The sequence below is a fragment of the Fukomys damarensis genome, unplaced genomic scaffold (assembly GCF_012274545.1).
Source record: "Fukomys damarensis isolate Sample0158 unplaced genomic scaffold, DMR_v1.0_HiC HiC_scaffold_9, whole genome shotgun sequence".
Taxonomy (NCBI): Eukaryota; Metazoa; Chordata; class Mammalia; order Rodentia; family Bathyergidae; genus Fukomys; species Fukomys damarensis.
In genome coordinates, this window is record NW_022900921.1 from 37161590 (window position 1) to 37180271 (window position 18682).

Genomic DNA, 18682 nt, shown 5'->3' on the forward strand with positions numbered 1-18682 from the left:
CGCTAGCGCCTCGCTCTGCGGTTCCATGGCGGGCGCTCAGGTCAGGCAGTCGCACTGAGTACCCACGGCCGCCTGGGGGCGCCGCGCGCTGGGGAAACTGGTTGCGCCGCACGGCGCTACGCACGCACGCTACGTAAGGGGGGTGGGTCTCCGGGTCGAAGTCCCGCCCTACCGCGGGAAACAAGTGAACCCATTGGTCCGTGTCCTGTGCGTCTCTCCACCTGGAGCCGGAAGGGGATCGCCGCTGGTGAAACTGGGCAGGGTCAGTGGGACAGGTGCTAGAGTCCGCTCGAAAAGCGCCCCTTGCCAAAGCTGTATGTAATTGCTTTCACTTAAACCCTTTAAAAGTAAAGATAAAACGGAATTCTACATTCCCTGTTTAATGATGGTGGTTTAAGAATATGCTGGATTCCCTGCGTTCGTGCAAGCACATCAGTTGCAGTAGCTGAATGAGGTTGTACCCACAAAAAACTAGAGAATTTCTTTACCTAGGAAGGCAGGAAACTGCCCTGTGTCTTGTACTTTGCTATTTCTTCTTAAAATTCAAACATAGTATTTTAAGTTAGACACAATGTTTGTTAAATTGGATTTATAATTTGTCTGAAGACCCTGCGAACAGAGGCAATAGGAGGGCTGACCTGGCGTACAAGTAGGTTTTGTGGCTATTTGCCCAAGTTATTACAGCTATTCGATAACGACAGTGTAGCCCTGTATCTTAGCTTTTTAATAGCCAAAATGAAGTATCATATGCAATGAAGACAGAAGTGCTTCTTTCCCAAAGGGAGTGCTAATATTTATTATGAAAATTGTGTTACTTCTGTTACAGTTGAGTGGGCCAAAAACAACAGGTGGAGGTCCTTTTGTACGGCAAGGAAAGAATTGCCAAAAGTACACCTTGTATTTAGTAGGTAGATATGTTTATGAAGATCACAGGACGTTTGCAGAACAGGCAGAAGCAAGAGGAACTCTGAATGAGCCCCAACACAACTCGAGCTTCCTGTATTTAAACTCCAGGTGCCTCCCATGCGTTCTCTTACTGATGTCGGAACTAATGATCTGCAGCCTCCGGGGGTCACTACCTCCTACACTTAAACATGGGTAATCACCGAAGTGGTGCCCATCGAACAGCTGAAAGATGGGAGAGGAATGGCTCATTCAGTTTCCTTTTCTAACTATATCACTTCTAACAATATAAACAACGTGGTTTATCTGTCATGAGAGTTGTTTTACAACCCCAAGTATCTTGATTCCTTAGCTGTAAAGGATTAGTAAAATAGACTTACCACTAACAGTAATAGAACAATACTGTATTTTCTTGAAGTGGAGTTTTTTTCACTATTAGATTTTTCAATAATCTTAAAACTACAATTGTAAATCGACTAGTACAAAGCTATTGTTTGTAACTATCATTCTTTTCTTCTAGAAACAACATCCATCCTTTCTCTTTTCTTCTCCCCCCCACCCCCGTACTGGGGATCGAACTCAGGTCCTTGCACTTGTGAGGCAGGTGGCAGAACCACTGAGCTAACTCGCTGGCCCTCTATCCTTTCTTTTGAAGTGTCAAAGTCAGGGAAAGAAAAAGGCTGGAACATCCACCTGTTTGTTGGATGTAGAATGGGAGAACTAGCACTTACTCAAGTGGAATTCAGAGATAAATAAAACCCAGAGACTGTAAGAAGGAAAATGAATTGAAAAATAAATCTGGTAACAAGTTTATCTTAGAAAGTCAGCTTTTTAACTGCCAAGTTACTCAGTGTAACTCTAAACCAAAGAGAGCCACTCGTGTAGTTTGAAATAGGCTCAGATCATTTAGGATTTCTCTGCAGTCCCAACAGTGTAGTCTGAGACAGCGAATGAGTCCTGACAAACCTACTTATATTTGGCTTTTCTTTTACACACCAAAACAGATCATTGACTCTGTCCAAAGGATTCAAAACCCAGCCATTTATCTCTCCCACTGCTTCTGCACTGTTTCAAGTTTCCATCATCTCTTGCTTGCATATAATATTTTCATTGCTGCATTCAGTGGTCTCCTGCTCCATCTTTGCTTCTCTGTAAAGAAAAACCTTTGTACCCTCACTCTCCCAAAAGGTGACCACAATCCAAAAATTAAAAACTCCCAAGGGCTAGGTGAGTAGCCCAGCTGTGAAGCATATGCCTGTCATACAGAAGACCTTGGGTTCAATCCTTGACACATCAAAAAAAATTTAGCAACAGCAACAAAGCACCCACCCAGAACAGTCAGTTTTTTCTCTGGAAAGCAGGGATTTTTATTATCTCCTAAGTACATAACCAGACCTTTGTATTTCTTTGCCTTGGGAGTTTGGGGGAGAAAAAACTTATTAGAACACAACTTCAGTATTTTCTGGTGGTGTGGAAGGAAGAGGAGACCGTGTCACTGGTAGGGAAAAGGGCCTCTCAATAGATATGCTGGGGCCAGGGATTTAGCGCAGCGGTTCCACTGCCTGCCTTGCAAGTGCAAGGACCCAAATTCAATTCTCGATACCAAAAAAAAAAAATATGCTGGTCCAGCAGAATAAGGCTTCAGCACTTGATAAACTTTGATTTAAATGAAATAAAGATAGGGCATCTTTGCTGTGTTCATTTACTATTATTGCTATAACAAATTACCACAACTTTGGTGGCTTAAAACAATACACATTTATTCTCATATTGTTCTGTGTGTCAGAAATAATGGCATAGATCTTTATGCACTAAAATCTCCATGTTGTCAATTTGCACTCTCTTCGAGACTCTAAGAGAGAATCCATTTCCTTGCTCAGATTGCTGTCAGAATTCAGAACCTTGTGATTATTTTCTTGCCAGCTCTTTCTAGGTTGTGTGGGCCTCTCAGGTTCTTTGGCTCATAGTCTCCTTCTCCATCTTCAGACCCAGAGTTCCACTCATTATTCGAGTCTTTCCCACCTCCTCCATTTCTTCTCTGTGACCAACCCTCTGCCTTTCTTTGGCACTTGCACTTCCACTCAGATAATCCAGAGTAATCTTTCCATGTTAAAGTCAAAGGATTAGCAACTTTAATTTCCTTTTGCTGTTCAAAGTAAGATTCAGGCATTGCACAAGGGGTAAAGATCAAACCAAAGTTGTGCCTCCTATAAATTTGCTCACCTAAATTTATAACTGCAAATGTATATGTAAAATTGTATATTTTGTATGTAAATAAGTATGTATATTTTTATGTAAAAAAGAAATACAGCAAACATCAATATTTGTAAGATACTGGGGTTAAAGGTCTGCATGTTTTTCCTGTATCTTACATTCTACACATATTTTTCCTCTACTACGCATTTTACATTCTAAAAATACATGTGAACAGTATTTTTTTCCACATTGAGTTTATTGGTACATTTTAGGTACACAGTACAGTTACATTCATTACCGGGATCTTGTACCTCTGCATGACAGGTCTTGGTTCTCATTTTTTCCCCTTGTACCTGCCCTCCCTTCAGCCCTCTTCCCCTCCCCCTTTACAAACACTTCATTTCCATTTTTTTGTTTTCTCATATATTTTTTCCTTTATTAGCTTTCCCCTACCCTTCCCACTTTCCCTACACCTTTAGCCCCTTTCTTCCTATTTCACATTGTCCAATATATCATTAGGATCTTATGTGCTATTATACTTTATTCACACCAGAGAAACTATTCGGTATTTACACGTGTGACTTATTTATTTCACTTAGGAGTATATCCTCAATATGTATCCATTTTCCTATGAATGAATCTAATTTCTCATTCTTTATGTCTGAGTAATATTCCATTTTATAGAAAAACACATCTTCTTTATCCAGTTTCCAACTGATGGGCAAATGGGCTGTTTCCAAGTTTTAGCTATTACAAACTGCCGCTATAAACATAGGTGCACATATATCGCTGTGATATGATTCTTTGAATTCTTTTGGAAAGATGCCCAGCAGAGGGATGGCTAGGTCAAATGTAACCTCTAGTCCCAGCTCTTTGAGGTATCTCCATATTGATTTCCATAATGGTTGCACCAGTCTGCACTCCCACCAACAATGGAGAAGGGTTCCTTTCTCCCCACAACCCTGCCAACATTTGTTATTGTGTGATTTCTTGATAGCAGCCATTCTTTGTGGGGTGAGGTGGAATCTCAGTGTTGTTTTCATCTGCATCTCTCGAATGATCAGTGATGTGAAACATTTTTTCATATATTTACTTTCTGCTTTTACTTCTTTGTCTGAAAAATGTCTGTTCATTTCAGATGCCCATTTTTGAATTGGGTTTTTATATTTTGGGGGGCTGAATGTTTTGAGTTCTTTATATATTCTAGATAATAGTCCCTTGTCTGAGGAGCAACTGGTAAAAAATTTTTCCCACATTGTAGATTGTGTCTTAGTTCTGTCGATGGTTTCTTTTGCAGTGCAGAAGCTTTTTAATAAGATGAGATCCCAGTTATTGATTCTTTCTGCTAGTTCCCGTGCTACTGAGGATTTGTTCATAAAATCTTTTCCTATGCCAATGTCTTCAAGAGTTCTGCCTAATTTATCTTCCAGCAAGTTTAATGTTTCTGTTTTAATATTTAGATCTTTAATCCACTTGGATTTTAATTTAGTGCATGGTGAAAGATAAGGGTCCAGTTTTTTTTGGTTTTTTGTTTTTTTGTTTGGTTTGGTTTGGTTTGGTTTGGTTTTTTGACACAGGGTCTCACAGGTAGTTGAGACTGACCTGGAACTCACTATGTAGCCCAGGCTGGTCTCGAACTCACAGTGATCCTCCTGCCTCAGCCTCCCAAGTGCTGGGATTACAGGTGTCTGCCACGACGCCCGGCTAGGGTCCAGTTTTGGCCGGTTGAGATCCAGTTTTTCCAACACCATTTATTAAAGAGGCTATCTTTCTTCCAGTGGGGATGGTCAGCTCCTTTGTCAAAGATGACGTAGCTGAGTACATCTGGATTTGTTTTTGTGTCTTCCAATCTAATGAACAGTATTTTTAGAACATTATAGAACACTAGACATCAAAATTTAATAGTCGTAGTACCAAGTAATTAAGAAGATGGTTTCTTTTAATTCCATTCCTTGATTTCCTTGTATGACCTTTTCTGGAAATCTTAATTTCAAAATTTTACACAAAACAAAATACTTTTTTTTTTCAGTTTTCTTTTTTGGTACCGGGAATCGAACCCAGGGCCTCGCACTTGCCAGGCAGGTGCTGCATCGCTGAGCTACATCCCCGGCCCGAAATTTCTTAACTTTTTAATGTTATCCATCTGTTCATATATTTTTCCTCATTTCTTTGTTCCCCATTTTTCACCACTGGCCCCCACCCTTATGAACAGTAAACTCAAATAAATGTTTATAGGTCAATCAGTGATCATCTGCCTGTTCCAGACCTACAGTATGATCAAAGGGATTTGAAAAGAGCTCTTAGAGAATAGTAAGTACATGTAATACGGTGAAGGCTGTTTGTTGTTACCCCTTCTTAGGAAGCTAGCAAAGTGTGTTGATGTGGGATAAGAGAGGGGACCATTGGGTGGTTTCGCTCTGAAACAGCCTAGTCTTTAAAGGGCTGTTATATGCCACTCAGGCTGAAGATGGGTCAGCATTTACAGGCCTGTGGAAAGGAGGCAATCTTATCCAGCATTTTGATTAACAAAACTTTTGTTTCCATTGATCTATGGTACAAGCCAGTTCATCCAAAGATGAAGCAAAAACTGAGGATTTGGCGTCAGTTTCTGACCTTATCATGGTAAAGAAGGGGGAAACATTTGAGTCTTATTTGAATTATATAAGAATCCCTTTCTGGGCTGGGGATTTAGCTCAGTGGCACCACGCCTGCCTCACAAGTACAAAATCCTGAGTTCAGTCTCTTGTACCAGAAATACAATAAAATAAATAAAAGTAACTTCCAAAAAAAAAAGAAGCCCTCTCTGCAATATAAAAGGTTGAAGGATTTCTTAACTTTTGCCCTTTTCCAGGAGTGCAGGGCCTAGGTAACACTGTCAATCCATTCTAGACAAGGACACTATGTTGCACAATTCCAGAGGACATTTTATTTTGCTCCTAAATAGTACTACACATGAAGCTATGATACTTTAGATCAATGAGTAGAATAAAATAGACCACTCAAGGACAATTTGTTTTTTGGGTTGTTTTTGTTTGTTTGTTTGTTTTGTTTTTTGAGACAGGGTCTCACTATATAGTTGAGACTGACCTGGAACTCACTGTGTAGCCCAGGCTGGTCTCGAACTCACAGGGACCCTCCTGCCTCAGCCTCCCGAGTGCTGGGATTACAGGCGTGCGCCACCATGCCCAGTCTTCAAGGACAATTTGTTATTCATTTACTACAACCCCATAAAGAATATATTACAATCAACAGGAAAATCACACACTATTTAAAATATAATGTTGGAAAGACTGAGTCTTTGAATAAAAAGGAAGTTAGAATAGCACATGACATCAAAAACTAAAATACATAAGTTAAATTTTAAAATGACAGACAACTTTAATAAACTTGGAAAAAATGTACCTTAGTATTTAATATCTATACAGCAAAGGTCTTTGTAGGGATAAAGGCTGTGAAACAAGCGTAAAGGAAACCTGATTACATAAAATTATGCATGTCATAATTATGTATGTACAAATTATGTACATAAAATTATATATTTGCATGATAAAATCTTAAAATACCTAATATTCACTATTCCTTTCCTACCCATAGTAAATAGTAAATACTGGAGCTGGGGATTTACCTCAGTGGCACTGTACCTGCTTTGCAAGTGCAAGGTCCTGAGTTCAATCCCCGCTACCAAAAAAAAAAAAAGAATAAATACAGTCACTTGCCTTTTATTTAGAATGTTTACTGATATGAGGGATGGATTTATTTGGAAGTTGTATCCTGGGATCATTGACTACAGAGCTGATAATCAGCCAAGGCACAGTTAAGACCATACTTATTATTAAAATGCTGCAGGTACAATTCAGCAATAGATTGCATACTGAGCATGTCCAAGTCCCTGTGGCTTCAAACCCCAATGCCAAAAAGAAAAATAGTTTTTTAAGAAAATTTTTTGGGCCAGGGATTTAGCTCAGTGGTTCTGCTGCCTGCCTTGCAAGCACAAGGTCCCAAGTTCGGACCCCAGTACCAAAAAAAAAAAAAAAAAAAAAAAAAAAAAAAAAAAAGTTCTGACCATGCTATACTGAAAGTGCCAATATTGAAATTAAATGAAGATATCCAGTATGTAGGTGACTTAGGAGTCTGAGATATTAGCGAAAGAAATACAGAGACAGAAATGCAGTAAGTCCCTGACGTACCAGTGAGTTCCATTCCAGAGAATATTCCAAAGTTGGATTCGTTTGTAATCTTACACAGTACACCTATGAAAAAATCGCACTTCACAAGTTCTAAATTGAGGACTTACTGTACAGATTTGAAACTGATGACAATATTATACGAAATGCTTTTGGTTTTAAAAAAAATTCAACTTTACCCTAGAGATATCTGGTATATTCTTGATTTCAGAAGGTAATAACAAAGAACCTTCACCGTGATATATGTACTTTTTATTCTGGTTAGACTATCTCCAAGAGCTCTTTTCAAATCCCTGGAACAGGCAGATGATCACTGATTGACCTATAAACATTTATTTTGAGTTTACTGTTCATAAGGGTGAGAGCCAGTAGTGAAAAATGGGGAACAAAGAAATAAGGAAAAATATAATACTCAAATTTAAATCATTGAAATAGGATATAGATGATTTTACAGAAATAAATGAGAATTCTAAAATAAATATCCTTTGAATGTCAGTATAATACCAACTTAGAAATACCTGCAAAGTGAATATAGTATACCCTTGCCTCTGACATATCCCTTTGAACACTGGAAACAGCAGTATTATAGTGAATCCCATACTGCAGCAGATGCTACCAGAGTAAACCCCTGGTGTTATTTCTGAAATAATGACTTGCACTTGTACAGCACTTGGCAGTTTATAAAGCCATTTTCCAACATTATTTCCTTTTTGTTCTTCCCTACAGCCTTACAAGGCAAATAAGATGTCATCTATGTTAGACAGATGAGGAATAATGGCGGCCTCCGAAGAATGAAGTAGTTTTTCTAAATTAATGTGGATGTGTTAAATGACAAACCTGTCCTAAGGTCAGTTTCTCTCTGTGCTGCCACAAAGTGTTTTTCGTTCTTTCCATGCTGTTAAGTGGTTATTTATTAATACTTTTCCCACTTTTTCATAAGGTACAAAATCAAGATAACTTAGAGCAAAATGAATGGTCTTACATTATGAAGGCTAAGATTAGAATTTCTATTTCCTGAGTTGCTATTTTTTAAGTTATGCATTAAACATTCACTGATGATTCAGCTAGAGATGTTTTCATCATTTTTTCTAGCAGTAACTATATAAATACCTGAAGCTAAAACCTACGAGAAAAATATCTTTGGTACAAATTCTCTTAAGAATGCTGATAATTTAATTTCTCACCACTTTTACTATATTTTTCAAGTTTCTAAAGAAATAATGCTTCTATTTAAACTCTTTTGCAGAAGGAAGTTTCTAAATCACTAAAACAGATATAACTGTTACCAAAAATTGAAAAGAGGAAGTTTAAAGAAAACATAAACATTCAAGTAACGTTAGAACATCAGACATTAGGATGCATGAGTGCACTCACTGGCAGTCCTGCAGGAGAGATCTGAGATTTTACATTTGAAACCATGTCACACACAAAGCCCCTGTTCATTGAAAATACCGTTACATGGTGATTTGATGGTGATTTATTTGATTTATTTCAGAAAAAGTGTGAGTGCCGTTTAAGAATAGCCCAGTAAATACCAGGCTGACGTGTTTCTCCTTCAAATATGTTTCTCTTCTAAAATATGTTTCTCATAAAAAATAAATAAAAAAAGATTCATTCTTACATTCAAATAATAGCTTCTGAATATAAATTCCAAAATTAGAATTTAACATGGTAATGCTTCAGTGGACAGCAACGAATTTTGGCCGGAAGTATATAATTTTAGTCTCAAGTGACTTGATACTTGGTCATTCCTATACTGAAATACATGTAGCAGCCAACAACTATAACATAAAACAGCCAATAGTTGATGACTGTTAAGATTCATACTCCTGTAAACATGTACTCAGCAAAACCAGAATTATTCCAAGATAATATAATCCATGATAGGAAAGATCAGTATGATATGTAACCCAAAGTGGTTCATAAATCCCAAGAAGGAATTGACACGAATTTTAGTAAGAGTTCATCTAAGAGTTCGTAACTCCTAAAAGGTATTAAGCTATATAATGAATACTGAAGATCTAACTAAGAACTAGGTTTTATGTTATGGCTCTCAACTACAATATTTTTAGTATTTTCAAATCATGATGAATAATTTGAAATAGCCTTGAAATCAGCCATGCTCTAGATAATTCATGATGTCAGGTCAGCCCACTTCTACCTCCTACCATATCTGTTCCCCCATGCTCCACAAATCCTGTTCCCAAAGACGGAAGTTCTTGATGCCCTCCCCAGCCCCAAGCTTTGGAGATGGCCCTATCCTCACTTAAATAGGAAACTCCAAAAGTTCTTTTCTACTATGCTTCTCTATAAAAAAATTTTTTGGGGGGTACCAAGGATCAAACTCAGGAGGACCTTGTGCTTGCAAGGCAGGCAGCGGAACCACTGAGCTAAATTTCGGCCCTGAAAATATGTATCTAGATCCTGCTTTTTTTTTTTTTTTTTTTTTTTTTTTTTTTGTACCGGGGATCAAACTTGGGTCCTTGTACTCGCAAGGCAGGCAGCGGAACCACTGAGGTAAATCACCGACCCTATTTTTTAACTTTCCTATAAGTAATCTAAAAGTCTTTAAGAAATAATACAAATATTTTAAGAAATTTAAGGGTCACAACCTGGTGTGGTAGCTGTAATTCCAGCATTCTGGGAGGCTGAGGCAGTAGGATGTCAAATTCAAACCCTGCCTAGAAAACTTAGCATTTTGTGTGAAAGTACAGTTGGGCTATGGCATCATTGCCCTCCACTCATCTGAACCAGACAACACCCTAGGGTCAACACCCACCCCATGCCTTTGTCCTAAGGCCAACTACCCAGAGGCAGAGAAAGAAAGACAAAGACCCCTCGTGCCCCCTTGGAAAATTCTGAAAAGTCTCAAACCAAGACAAATGTGCGCAAGATTTTCCTGCTAACCTCTAGTAACCATAGTTCACTTGGAGCTCACTGAAATTTCATATGGACTACATCTCATACATCCACTTGTAATGGGGTGAATTATGAAAAAGGTCATGTGTGTTAGAAACAGCTGACCTGACCCAGCACCCTGTCAGTCACATTATCAGTCACTCTGGAAGACCCAATGGGAGCTACCTAGACCTGGCTGCAACATTTTAGGCTTTTAAGCCCAACATATATGCCACTTCTGCCATCTTCCTTTCAGTCAGCTCAAGCCTGTTCACTCTGAGTATACGATCACCTAATTAAACTTCATTAAACTCGGTTGCTTTCTCCTTACCATTGCATGCCATGTCCAAGACTTTGTCACACACAAGAATCTAGAAACCCATCCAGAACCCATCACCCAAAGCCACAAAATCTTTTTTAAAGTTTTTCCCATTTTTATTTTTTATTAATACATGGTTGCAGCACATAATCAATACATTCATTATGGGGAGTTGGTACATATACACAGCACATTTTAATTCTTTTTTAATCCCACTTCCCCTCCCTCCATCTCTTGATCCTCTTCCTACTTGAAAAAGATCTAACTCACTCTTTACTTATATTTTGGATTTTTCATATAAGAGAAATAATGCCTTTTTTTTTTTTTTTTTTTTCAGTTACCAGGGATTGAACTCAGGATTTCAGGACCTTGCCCCTATGAAACAGGCACAATGCCACTGAGCTAAATTCCAGGCCCAAAATTATATAATATTTAAGCTTGTGTATATGATTTTGTTTTCATTAAGTTTATTGGTACTTTTTAGGTATACAATACAGTTACATTCATCAGTGGGATCCTGTACCTTTACATGACAGGTCTTGGTTCTCATTTTTTCCCCATACCCCTGCCCTCCCTTCATCCCCTCCAATCTTCCCAATTTACAAAGATTTTGTTTCCATTTTTTCCTTTTCTCATATTTTTTCTTTTCCCTTCTTTCCTCCCCCTACTCCTTTAGCCCTTTTCTTCCTATTTCACATTATCAATTATACAATTTGAGCCTTATTCACACTTTTAGTTTTTCACACCAGAGAAACTATTTGGTATTTACATATGTGTGTCCCATTTGTTTCACTTATAATCTTGTGTATATGATTAATTTCACTTAACATTGTGGTCTCTAGATGCATCCGTTTTCCTACAAATGATTCAAGTTTATCCTTCTTTATAGCAGAGTAGCACTTCACCATGTGAACACATTTTCTTTATCCATTCATCTATTGGTGGACATACAGGCCACCTACAAGATTTAACTATTATAAATTGTGCTGTTATAAAAATGGGTGTGGATGTGTCACTGTAATAGTATCTTTAACTCTTTTGGGAAGATACATAGAAGAAGAATATCTGGATTAAATGGAATTTTTATTTTTAGCTTTCTGAGTAATCTCTATACAGATTTCTATAGGGATTGTACTAGTTTACTTTGCAACCAATAATATAGAAGGGCTCCTTTTTCCCAGCAGCCTCACCAGCATTTGTTGTTATTTGATTTATTGAAGATAGTTATTTTTATTAAAGTAAGATGAAATCCCATTGCTGTTTTAATTTACATTTCAGTAATGACCAGTGATGTTGAACATTTTTTATGTATGTGTTGACCATTTATATTTCTTATTTTTCTGAGAAATGTCTATTCATTTCACTCAAAAAATGTTTTTAAAGTTTTTAAGGCTGTGAATATAGCACAGAGTGAAGGCCCTGGGTTTGATGGTGAGAGAAAGGGACAGGAAAAGGGAGAGGGAGAAGAAGAGGGATAGCGAGAAGGAAACATCACTAGTTCACCATGCAAGTAATTTATTAAAAACTGAAACCTGGTCTTGCATTTGTTGTATCCTTGTTTTGATTCCCAGTAAAGATTACCAACCTTACCACCTATGCCTTCCTAGCTGGGAATTCTGTCTTATTCCTTCTACTGCCACAGAGCGTTTTGAGACTTCTCTAGAACTGCCTCAGGCTGCTCTAATCCATGGAGCTGGGATCCTGTTAACTGCTGGGCTGTTTCCCTCATACTCTACATCCTAACAATACTCCCTATCAAGTCACCCATTATGCCCAGCTGCACCTTCCTGAGGTGACTTCTTCGATGGCTCACCACTGTTCCTTGTGGGTATATTCCCTAAACACCAAGGCTTGTTCATCTTTGGGAGATGAAAAACTGATGTCTCATAGGGCAAATTTAGCCCACTGACATACTCAGTGTGACAAACCCAATGTTTGAAATGTAGAAAATGAATGTTTTTAGCCACCACTCCATATCTTTTTATATTTCCCCTTTATTAATTTGCTTGTCTGAATAGAATTTGAAATCATTTGAGGTAGACCCTTACAGAGAGATTCCCCTCCACTACCCATAAAAAGCTCATTATCCCAGCTGGGTTCTGCTTTATCCACTACCTCAGCATAATGTCTAATTCCAAGTCTCAGTTTCTTTCCTCCAGTCTTAATAGCCCCATTGATGTCAGCCTATTGTATGCAATGAAAACACCTTCTCAGGTGTTGAGAAAGAGAGGTTGAGAGGACACACATTGGGTGCTCCTCTAGAATTGTTGACTTGTTAATATAGTAACGCATTAACTACATTACAAATTACAGCAGCAAAGTATACCCTATGCTCTGAAGCAATCAAAAAAGAAGAAATATACCAGAAGAGGAAAGCAAAGAACAACCCAAATTTGCTTAAAGATGCAAATCTGATAACTATAGATATGATTATTAATTGTACTTTTTGATGCATTTGAAACAACCAAGCATGGATGTTCATTGCCCCAACATCTCCTCGAGTTCCAAAATGAAAGCCCTTCAAGATAGTGTATACTCAGCCCCATGTCCACATCCACAACGGATTCAGTCCCACTATTCCCTATAAGAAATTTATGGAGCTTAGAAAAACATGTCACATCAGTTTTGGGAGGATTTGGAAGGGGACAGTTTCCAGAAATAAGTCAGGATGAGATAAGCAAGCAAACATAAATGGAAATAAGGAGGAAAGGGAAGAGGGAAGTGGAGAACAGGGAAGCAGAGATGGCCATTGATAATTAATTGAGAGAGACATTATGGAAGGCTAGAGGCAGCAGCACTCAAGAGATGCTCACCAAGGTCTACACATATTTGGAAGTGGGACCGACAAAAACACAAACACAGGAAGGCAACTCAAAGGAGATTCTGCTGTCAGATGAATTCCCATATTATGGGTATTTAGAAAAAGAAAAACAGGGCCTCTTCTCAATCCCAGAACTGCCAAGTGAAATGACCATGCTATCTTGGGAAAAGATCTAGTCCCCCAATTAATTCCCACCAGGGAAGAAGCCAAGTGCAGCAGCAGCTCCTGGACTGCCGTAAACAGCACTCAACCTAGCAGCCATTGCCAGTGCCTAGGTATCCTAACACTCTGCATGGAGATAGGAAACCCAGCAAGCAAGGCACTGGCAAGAGAAGACCTCCTCAGATTAGGGCATTAAATAATGCGCAAGCCAGCGAATCACTCACAGGGCAGTGATTGAGTTGGGATTATTGAGGCCTGGTCAGAAATAAACAAGGACACAGTCCTTGTTAAGAAAACAGAACCAGTCATTTAGGGATCTGTGGGCCAGTGAGTCACAGGGGAGTGCAGTGGCTGTGATCTAGGGGTGGAAAAAAGACACTGTAGCAGTGCCAGTTCTGCCATCTACACCCAAAGGCCCCTGGGCTCTGCACCCATGAGAGCTCTCTTCTGCCCCCAGCCCTCCAAACACTGCAGAGCTCAGCACCCAGATAGGATCCCTCCACTGCCCACCAAAAGCTGCTGATCCCTGCACCATATGAACTCTCTCCAATCATCCCCTAAACACTACTAAATTTCAAGCAGAAGGACCCTCCTCCAATGAGTCACAAATGCCAGTGAATTTGCCAGCTGGATAGAGACTCTTTCTGAGGCAGGGGCAGAGCTTGGTGCAGGTGGAAAATGAGAGGGGTGGTGGTGTGGTCAGAAAGTGTTGCACGGCACACTCACCTGGGGAGGCATAGGAAGAGCAGATGTAAGTATACGCCAAGATTATCATGGAGGGAAGGGTATGGAGACCAAAGAAGCTCCTCCAGAGATAAGCAGAAGACTGGGCATTTGACCTGGCTCACTGTGCCCTCCCCCATCCAGTACAATGAAAGATTCCCTGTTGGATGACAGAGGCAAAACCATGGGCTACTCGCACACTCAGGAACACAGTTGAAACCTAGCAGAACTCCACCTGTGGTGAGAATGAGAAGCCGGTTAGGTGGTCAATCCAGATCTCCCCTCCCTCAACACAGCCAGCTCCACTCTCCCGTAGGCTAAAGAACAAGCCTCAGGAGAGGAACCAGTTTAAATACCGGTTGACACACCCAACCAGCTAGTCTCAACCACAGAAGAATGGAGCTTAGCCCTTGCAAGTGTCACAGGGGAAAGTTCACTAGCTTAATTCTGCAGTATAAATAGGACTGAGAAGACGTGTGTGTGTGTGTGTTTCCTCCATTCATCTGGCATATATATATATATGTGAATGAGGTGTTCGCATATATAAAATGGAGAATAAGTATTAATTATTGCTTCAGTTTATACGGTATGTCTCATAGTCATATCAGGTTAATCCTTACCAAAAATTGTATATGGAGAATTCATGTATAAGTTTTCTATCAGCATATTGCCTGGTTGTGACCTTCTTACAGCTTTTCTCATTGTCTAATTATACTTCTACCCTGTTCTTTTTCCTCAACCCTGAAAATAACCTCTCAACCCTCCTTCCATTCCAGATTTTTAAAATCATTAAAATTCTCTTTTCTTTCATTTGCTGTTGTCTCTTTTTTCTTCTTTCCTTATTTCTGAGCTGTTATCTTCATTTTCTCCCTCTCTTCTCTTTCCCTTATCCTCTACATCTCCTGCTTGTCATTGGTCCTATTTCATGGTCTTCCTGAGTTATTGAAAATAATATGAAATTTTAAAAATAATTTAAAAATTATATGATTGATATATGGTTGGTTCTATAGATGCTGATATAGCCAGTAATCGTTCTTACTTTGCAATGCAGTGACCAGGTCTGATCCTGTTACATTGAGTAGGTTGAATACATGCATGAACAGCACGACATAACTAAAGTCAAGGTCACATAATGGGGAAACATATACTAAATAAAGAGTTCTCCCCAGTAGGGACAGAAGTTTCTAGCCTAATTTATCTACAAATCTCAGCACAAAAGCAATGGAAACATGAGAAAACAAAGCAACAAGATACCTCCAAAAATGCTGAACTCCCCAAAGCTGATCTTGTGGGCACTGAAATGGAGGAATTTTCAGGCAAAGAACTAAAAAACCAAATGGGTAAAATATTTGAAGAGATCAAAAAAGAGTCAAATAAGCAAATGATAAGGTGTTCAGTGAGCTTAAAGAAGATGTAAGTAAACAGATAAAAAATGTAGTTAATAAATGTTTGATGAATTTTTTTAAAAAATAAGTACCTATGAATTAATCTAAACAAGAAAGAAAAAGACCTGTCATAGCTTGTATCTATATGTTCAAAGCCTAATGCCTCATGCAGTCAGAGATGTTGCTTTTCACAGATGGCTAGATCTAGAATATGTGATACTGGGATTGATTCATAGTGCAATGCTAGGATTAAGGGTGCCACACCCTGGGTATGAGAGGGTAAGTAGCCTGGATAGAATGTAAGGGACAGAAAGAGAGCTGCTGTTATCACTTGCTGCTTTGCTACTTTGCTGCTTTCAGCCTTGCTGCCTTTTGCCTACCATGAACTGCTTGTCCTCTGCCATGCCACCCTGCCTTGGAACCAGTCAATTATGAACTGAAACCTCTACAGACTGTGTACTAAATAAATCTGTCCTCCTTTAACTTTAGCTGTCAGGTATTTTGTCTCAGCAATGAAAAAAGTAAACAAGACAACCTCTATAATGAAACTAACAGTACTCTGAAAAAAAGAGATTGAAAAGGAGATGGAAAGACACTCCCTGTTCCTGGATAATCAGAATCAATATTGTAAAAGGAGCCATGTTACCAAAAATGATATATAGATTTAATGCAACTCCGATCAAGAGAGAACAATAATAGACAAAGTAACACTGAGAAACAGAGCAAATCAAACAAAGCATTACAATTCCAAATTTCAAGTTACGCTACAAAACAATGCAGTAAGAAAAATAGCATGGTACTGACACAAAAACAGGTATCTGGACACATGATGTAGAAATGAGAATACAGGAACTACTTGATGTACTTCACCTACCTGATTTTTGAGAAATCAAAATGTAGCGAGGACCTAAATATAAAAACAAAAACAATGAACATACTTGAAGAAAAAATTATAAAAGTCTTGAAGACAATGGCATATACAAGGATTTTCTGAACAGAACCCCAACTGCACATTTCAGAAATAATACCAAGAATCAACAAATGGGATTATATCAAATTTAAAAGCTTCTACCCAACAAAGGAAGCAACCAACATAATGAAGAGACAACCTATAGAATGGGCAAGAAATTTTGCCACCTACTTCCTGGATAGAGGACTAGTGTCTAAAATATATGAAGAACTAAAAAAAAAAAAAAAATGGACCTTCCAAAATAAAAGATCTAATCCAAAAGCAAGCAATTCAAATGGGATACTTCTCAAAAGAAAAAGTACAAATGGCCAATAATTATATGGAAAAATGTTCAGCATTTTGGCCATTAGAGAAATGCAAATCAAAACAGCAATTAGAGGACCTGGGGTTTAACTCAGTGGCACCACACCTGCCTCCCAAGCACAAGGTCCTGAGTTCGATCCCTGGTAATGGAAAAATAAAAATAAACAAACAAACAAAAAAACACTTAGATTCCATTTTACTCTAATAAAAATGGCTATCATCAAGAATTCTAAAACAATAAGTGTTGGCAAAGCTGCAAGACAAAGAGAAACCCTCTGCATTGTTAGTGGAAATGTAAACCAGTAAATAAATCAGACACAGTAGGTTAGACATTACATGGTTTCTCTTATATGAGAAATCAAAAATAGAAGCAATTTTTTTTGGTGGGGGGTGAGACAGGGTCTCACTATGTAGTTGAGACTGACCTGGAACTCACTATGTAGCCCAGTCTGGTCTCGAATTTACAGACTGCCTCAGCCTCCCTAGTGCTGGGATTACAGGCGTGTGCCACACGCCTGGCTAAAAACAGAAGCAATTTAAAAAGCAAAATATAGGAGAAATAATAGTAATGAGGAAGGTAGATTTTGTGGAAATAGGAAGGGGACCTGGGAAAGGGGAGACGGCAGGGTGGGGAGTGGGATAAAAATGATGACGATTTAATATGTGCATGTACCAATTCCCCAAAGTGAATATAATTATTATTTATCACAAATACATACTAATAAGAAGAAAATAATTTACTGACCATGTAACAGGTACCAAATGTGTCGAGGACCAAAGGAGAATTAAGGCCTAAGTGGCCTCCTCTGTGAGCACAAAGAAAAGAGCTGCACTCATTGCTTTTTGGACTTTTGGCGAAGATCGAGTGTGACAAAGGCTGCGCTCAAGGATGATTGCATTTTAGGGAAAAGTTAAAATAGCCGAGGTTAAACGGTTTATCAGAGAAGGTGCTAGTGGATATTGGAAACCAATTGAATCCAGTGTTATTTTGATTGTTGTGCCCGTGTCTGGGTGAATAAAAGGGAAGTGAGCCAAAGGCTCCGGGATACTCTGCCTGCTGAGGCAGGAGCGCCCTGGCTGCCCACAGGTGGAGCTGACTCCTCCTCTCTTTGTCATTCATTCTCAGGTAGGAGAGGAACGAACCAGGTGAGCTGGCCACAGGGGACGTCCCAGCGTGGGGCCAGGGACCTGGGGTCGCCAGCAGAAATGTATACTTAATCCTTTTAGAGACACGATCTCGTTTAATATTCACGCTCTTTTTATGTTTAATTTTGGTGGGACTGGGAATTTAAGCACGAACTTTGCCCTGAGCTGCACTCCAAGTTCTCATTTTATTTTCACAAAGGATCTCACCAGATCACTAAATTGCCTCGGTTGGACTCGAATTTGCAATCCTCCTAACTCATCCTCCCAGAGTGCTGGGATTATAGGGGTGTGCCCCAACGCCCAGCTTCAGACCCTCTCTTAAATTTATAAAGATTAAGAATTTACTCGTGGTCATGAGCACGAAGCAAAAATGTTGGAATATAAAGCCAGGTCTGTGATTCAAAAATCCATTCCCTTTTCCTGACTCTATACCGCTCTCAAAGGTGATTTATTCTGTACAGCTAATATTTATGAGTTTTAGTGCAATAATGCTTTACTAGAGTTAAATGAATAAATTTAACTTTGAAAGCAATCTTCACATGTAAGTGTTGTATTTTTTCCTAGAAGATGAAATTAGTAGTCAGAGTAGCAAAAAGACCACTGTCAGCCAAGGTTGTTTATGTACTCCCAGCACTTGGAGGCTGAGGTAGGAGGACTACAAGTTCGAAGTCA

General features: G+C 38.9%; 1 protein-coding gene and 1 long non-coding RNA gene across 2 annotated transcripts in view; one reads left to right on the forward strand and one right to left on the reverse strand.

Annotated features, from left to right (window-relative positions):
* The window catches only part of Dtwd2 (DTW domain containing 2), a 145412-nt gene that overhangs the window by 87424 nt on the left and 39306 nt on the right, over positions 1-18682 (reverse strand). The window contains exon 5 of the mRNA XM_010633903.2: positions 16466-16498. Within this exon, the coding sequence (XP_010632205.1) occupies positions 16466-16498 (33 nt within the window). The remainder of the gene's footprint in view (positions 1-16465; positions 16499-18682) is intronic.
* Positions 171-10938, forward strand: LOC104868924. The gene is made up of 3 exons (XR_782133.2): positions 171-314; positions 8010-8130; positions 10838-10938. It is a non-coding gene; the product is annotated as an uncharacterized LOC104868924 (long non-coding RNA).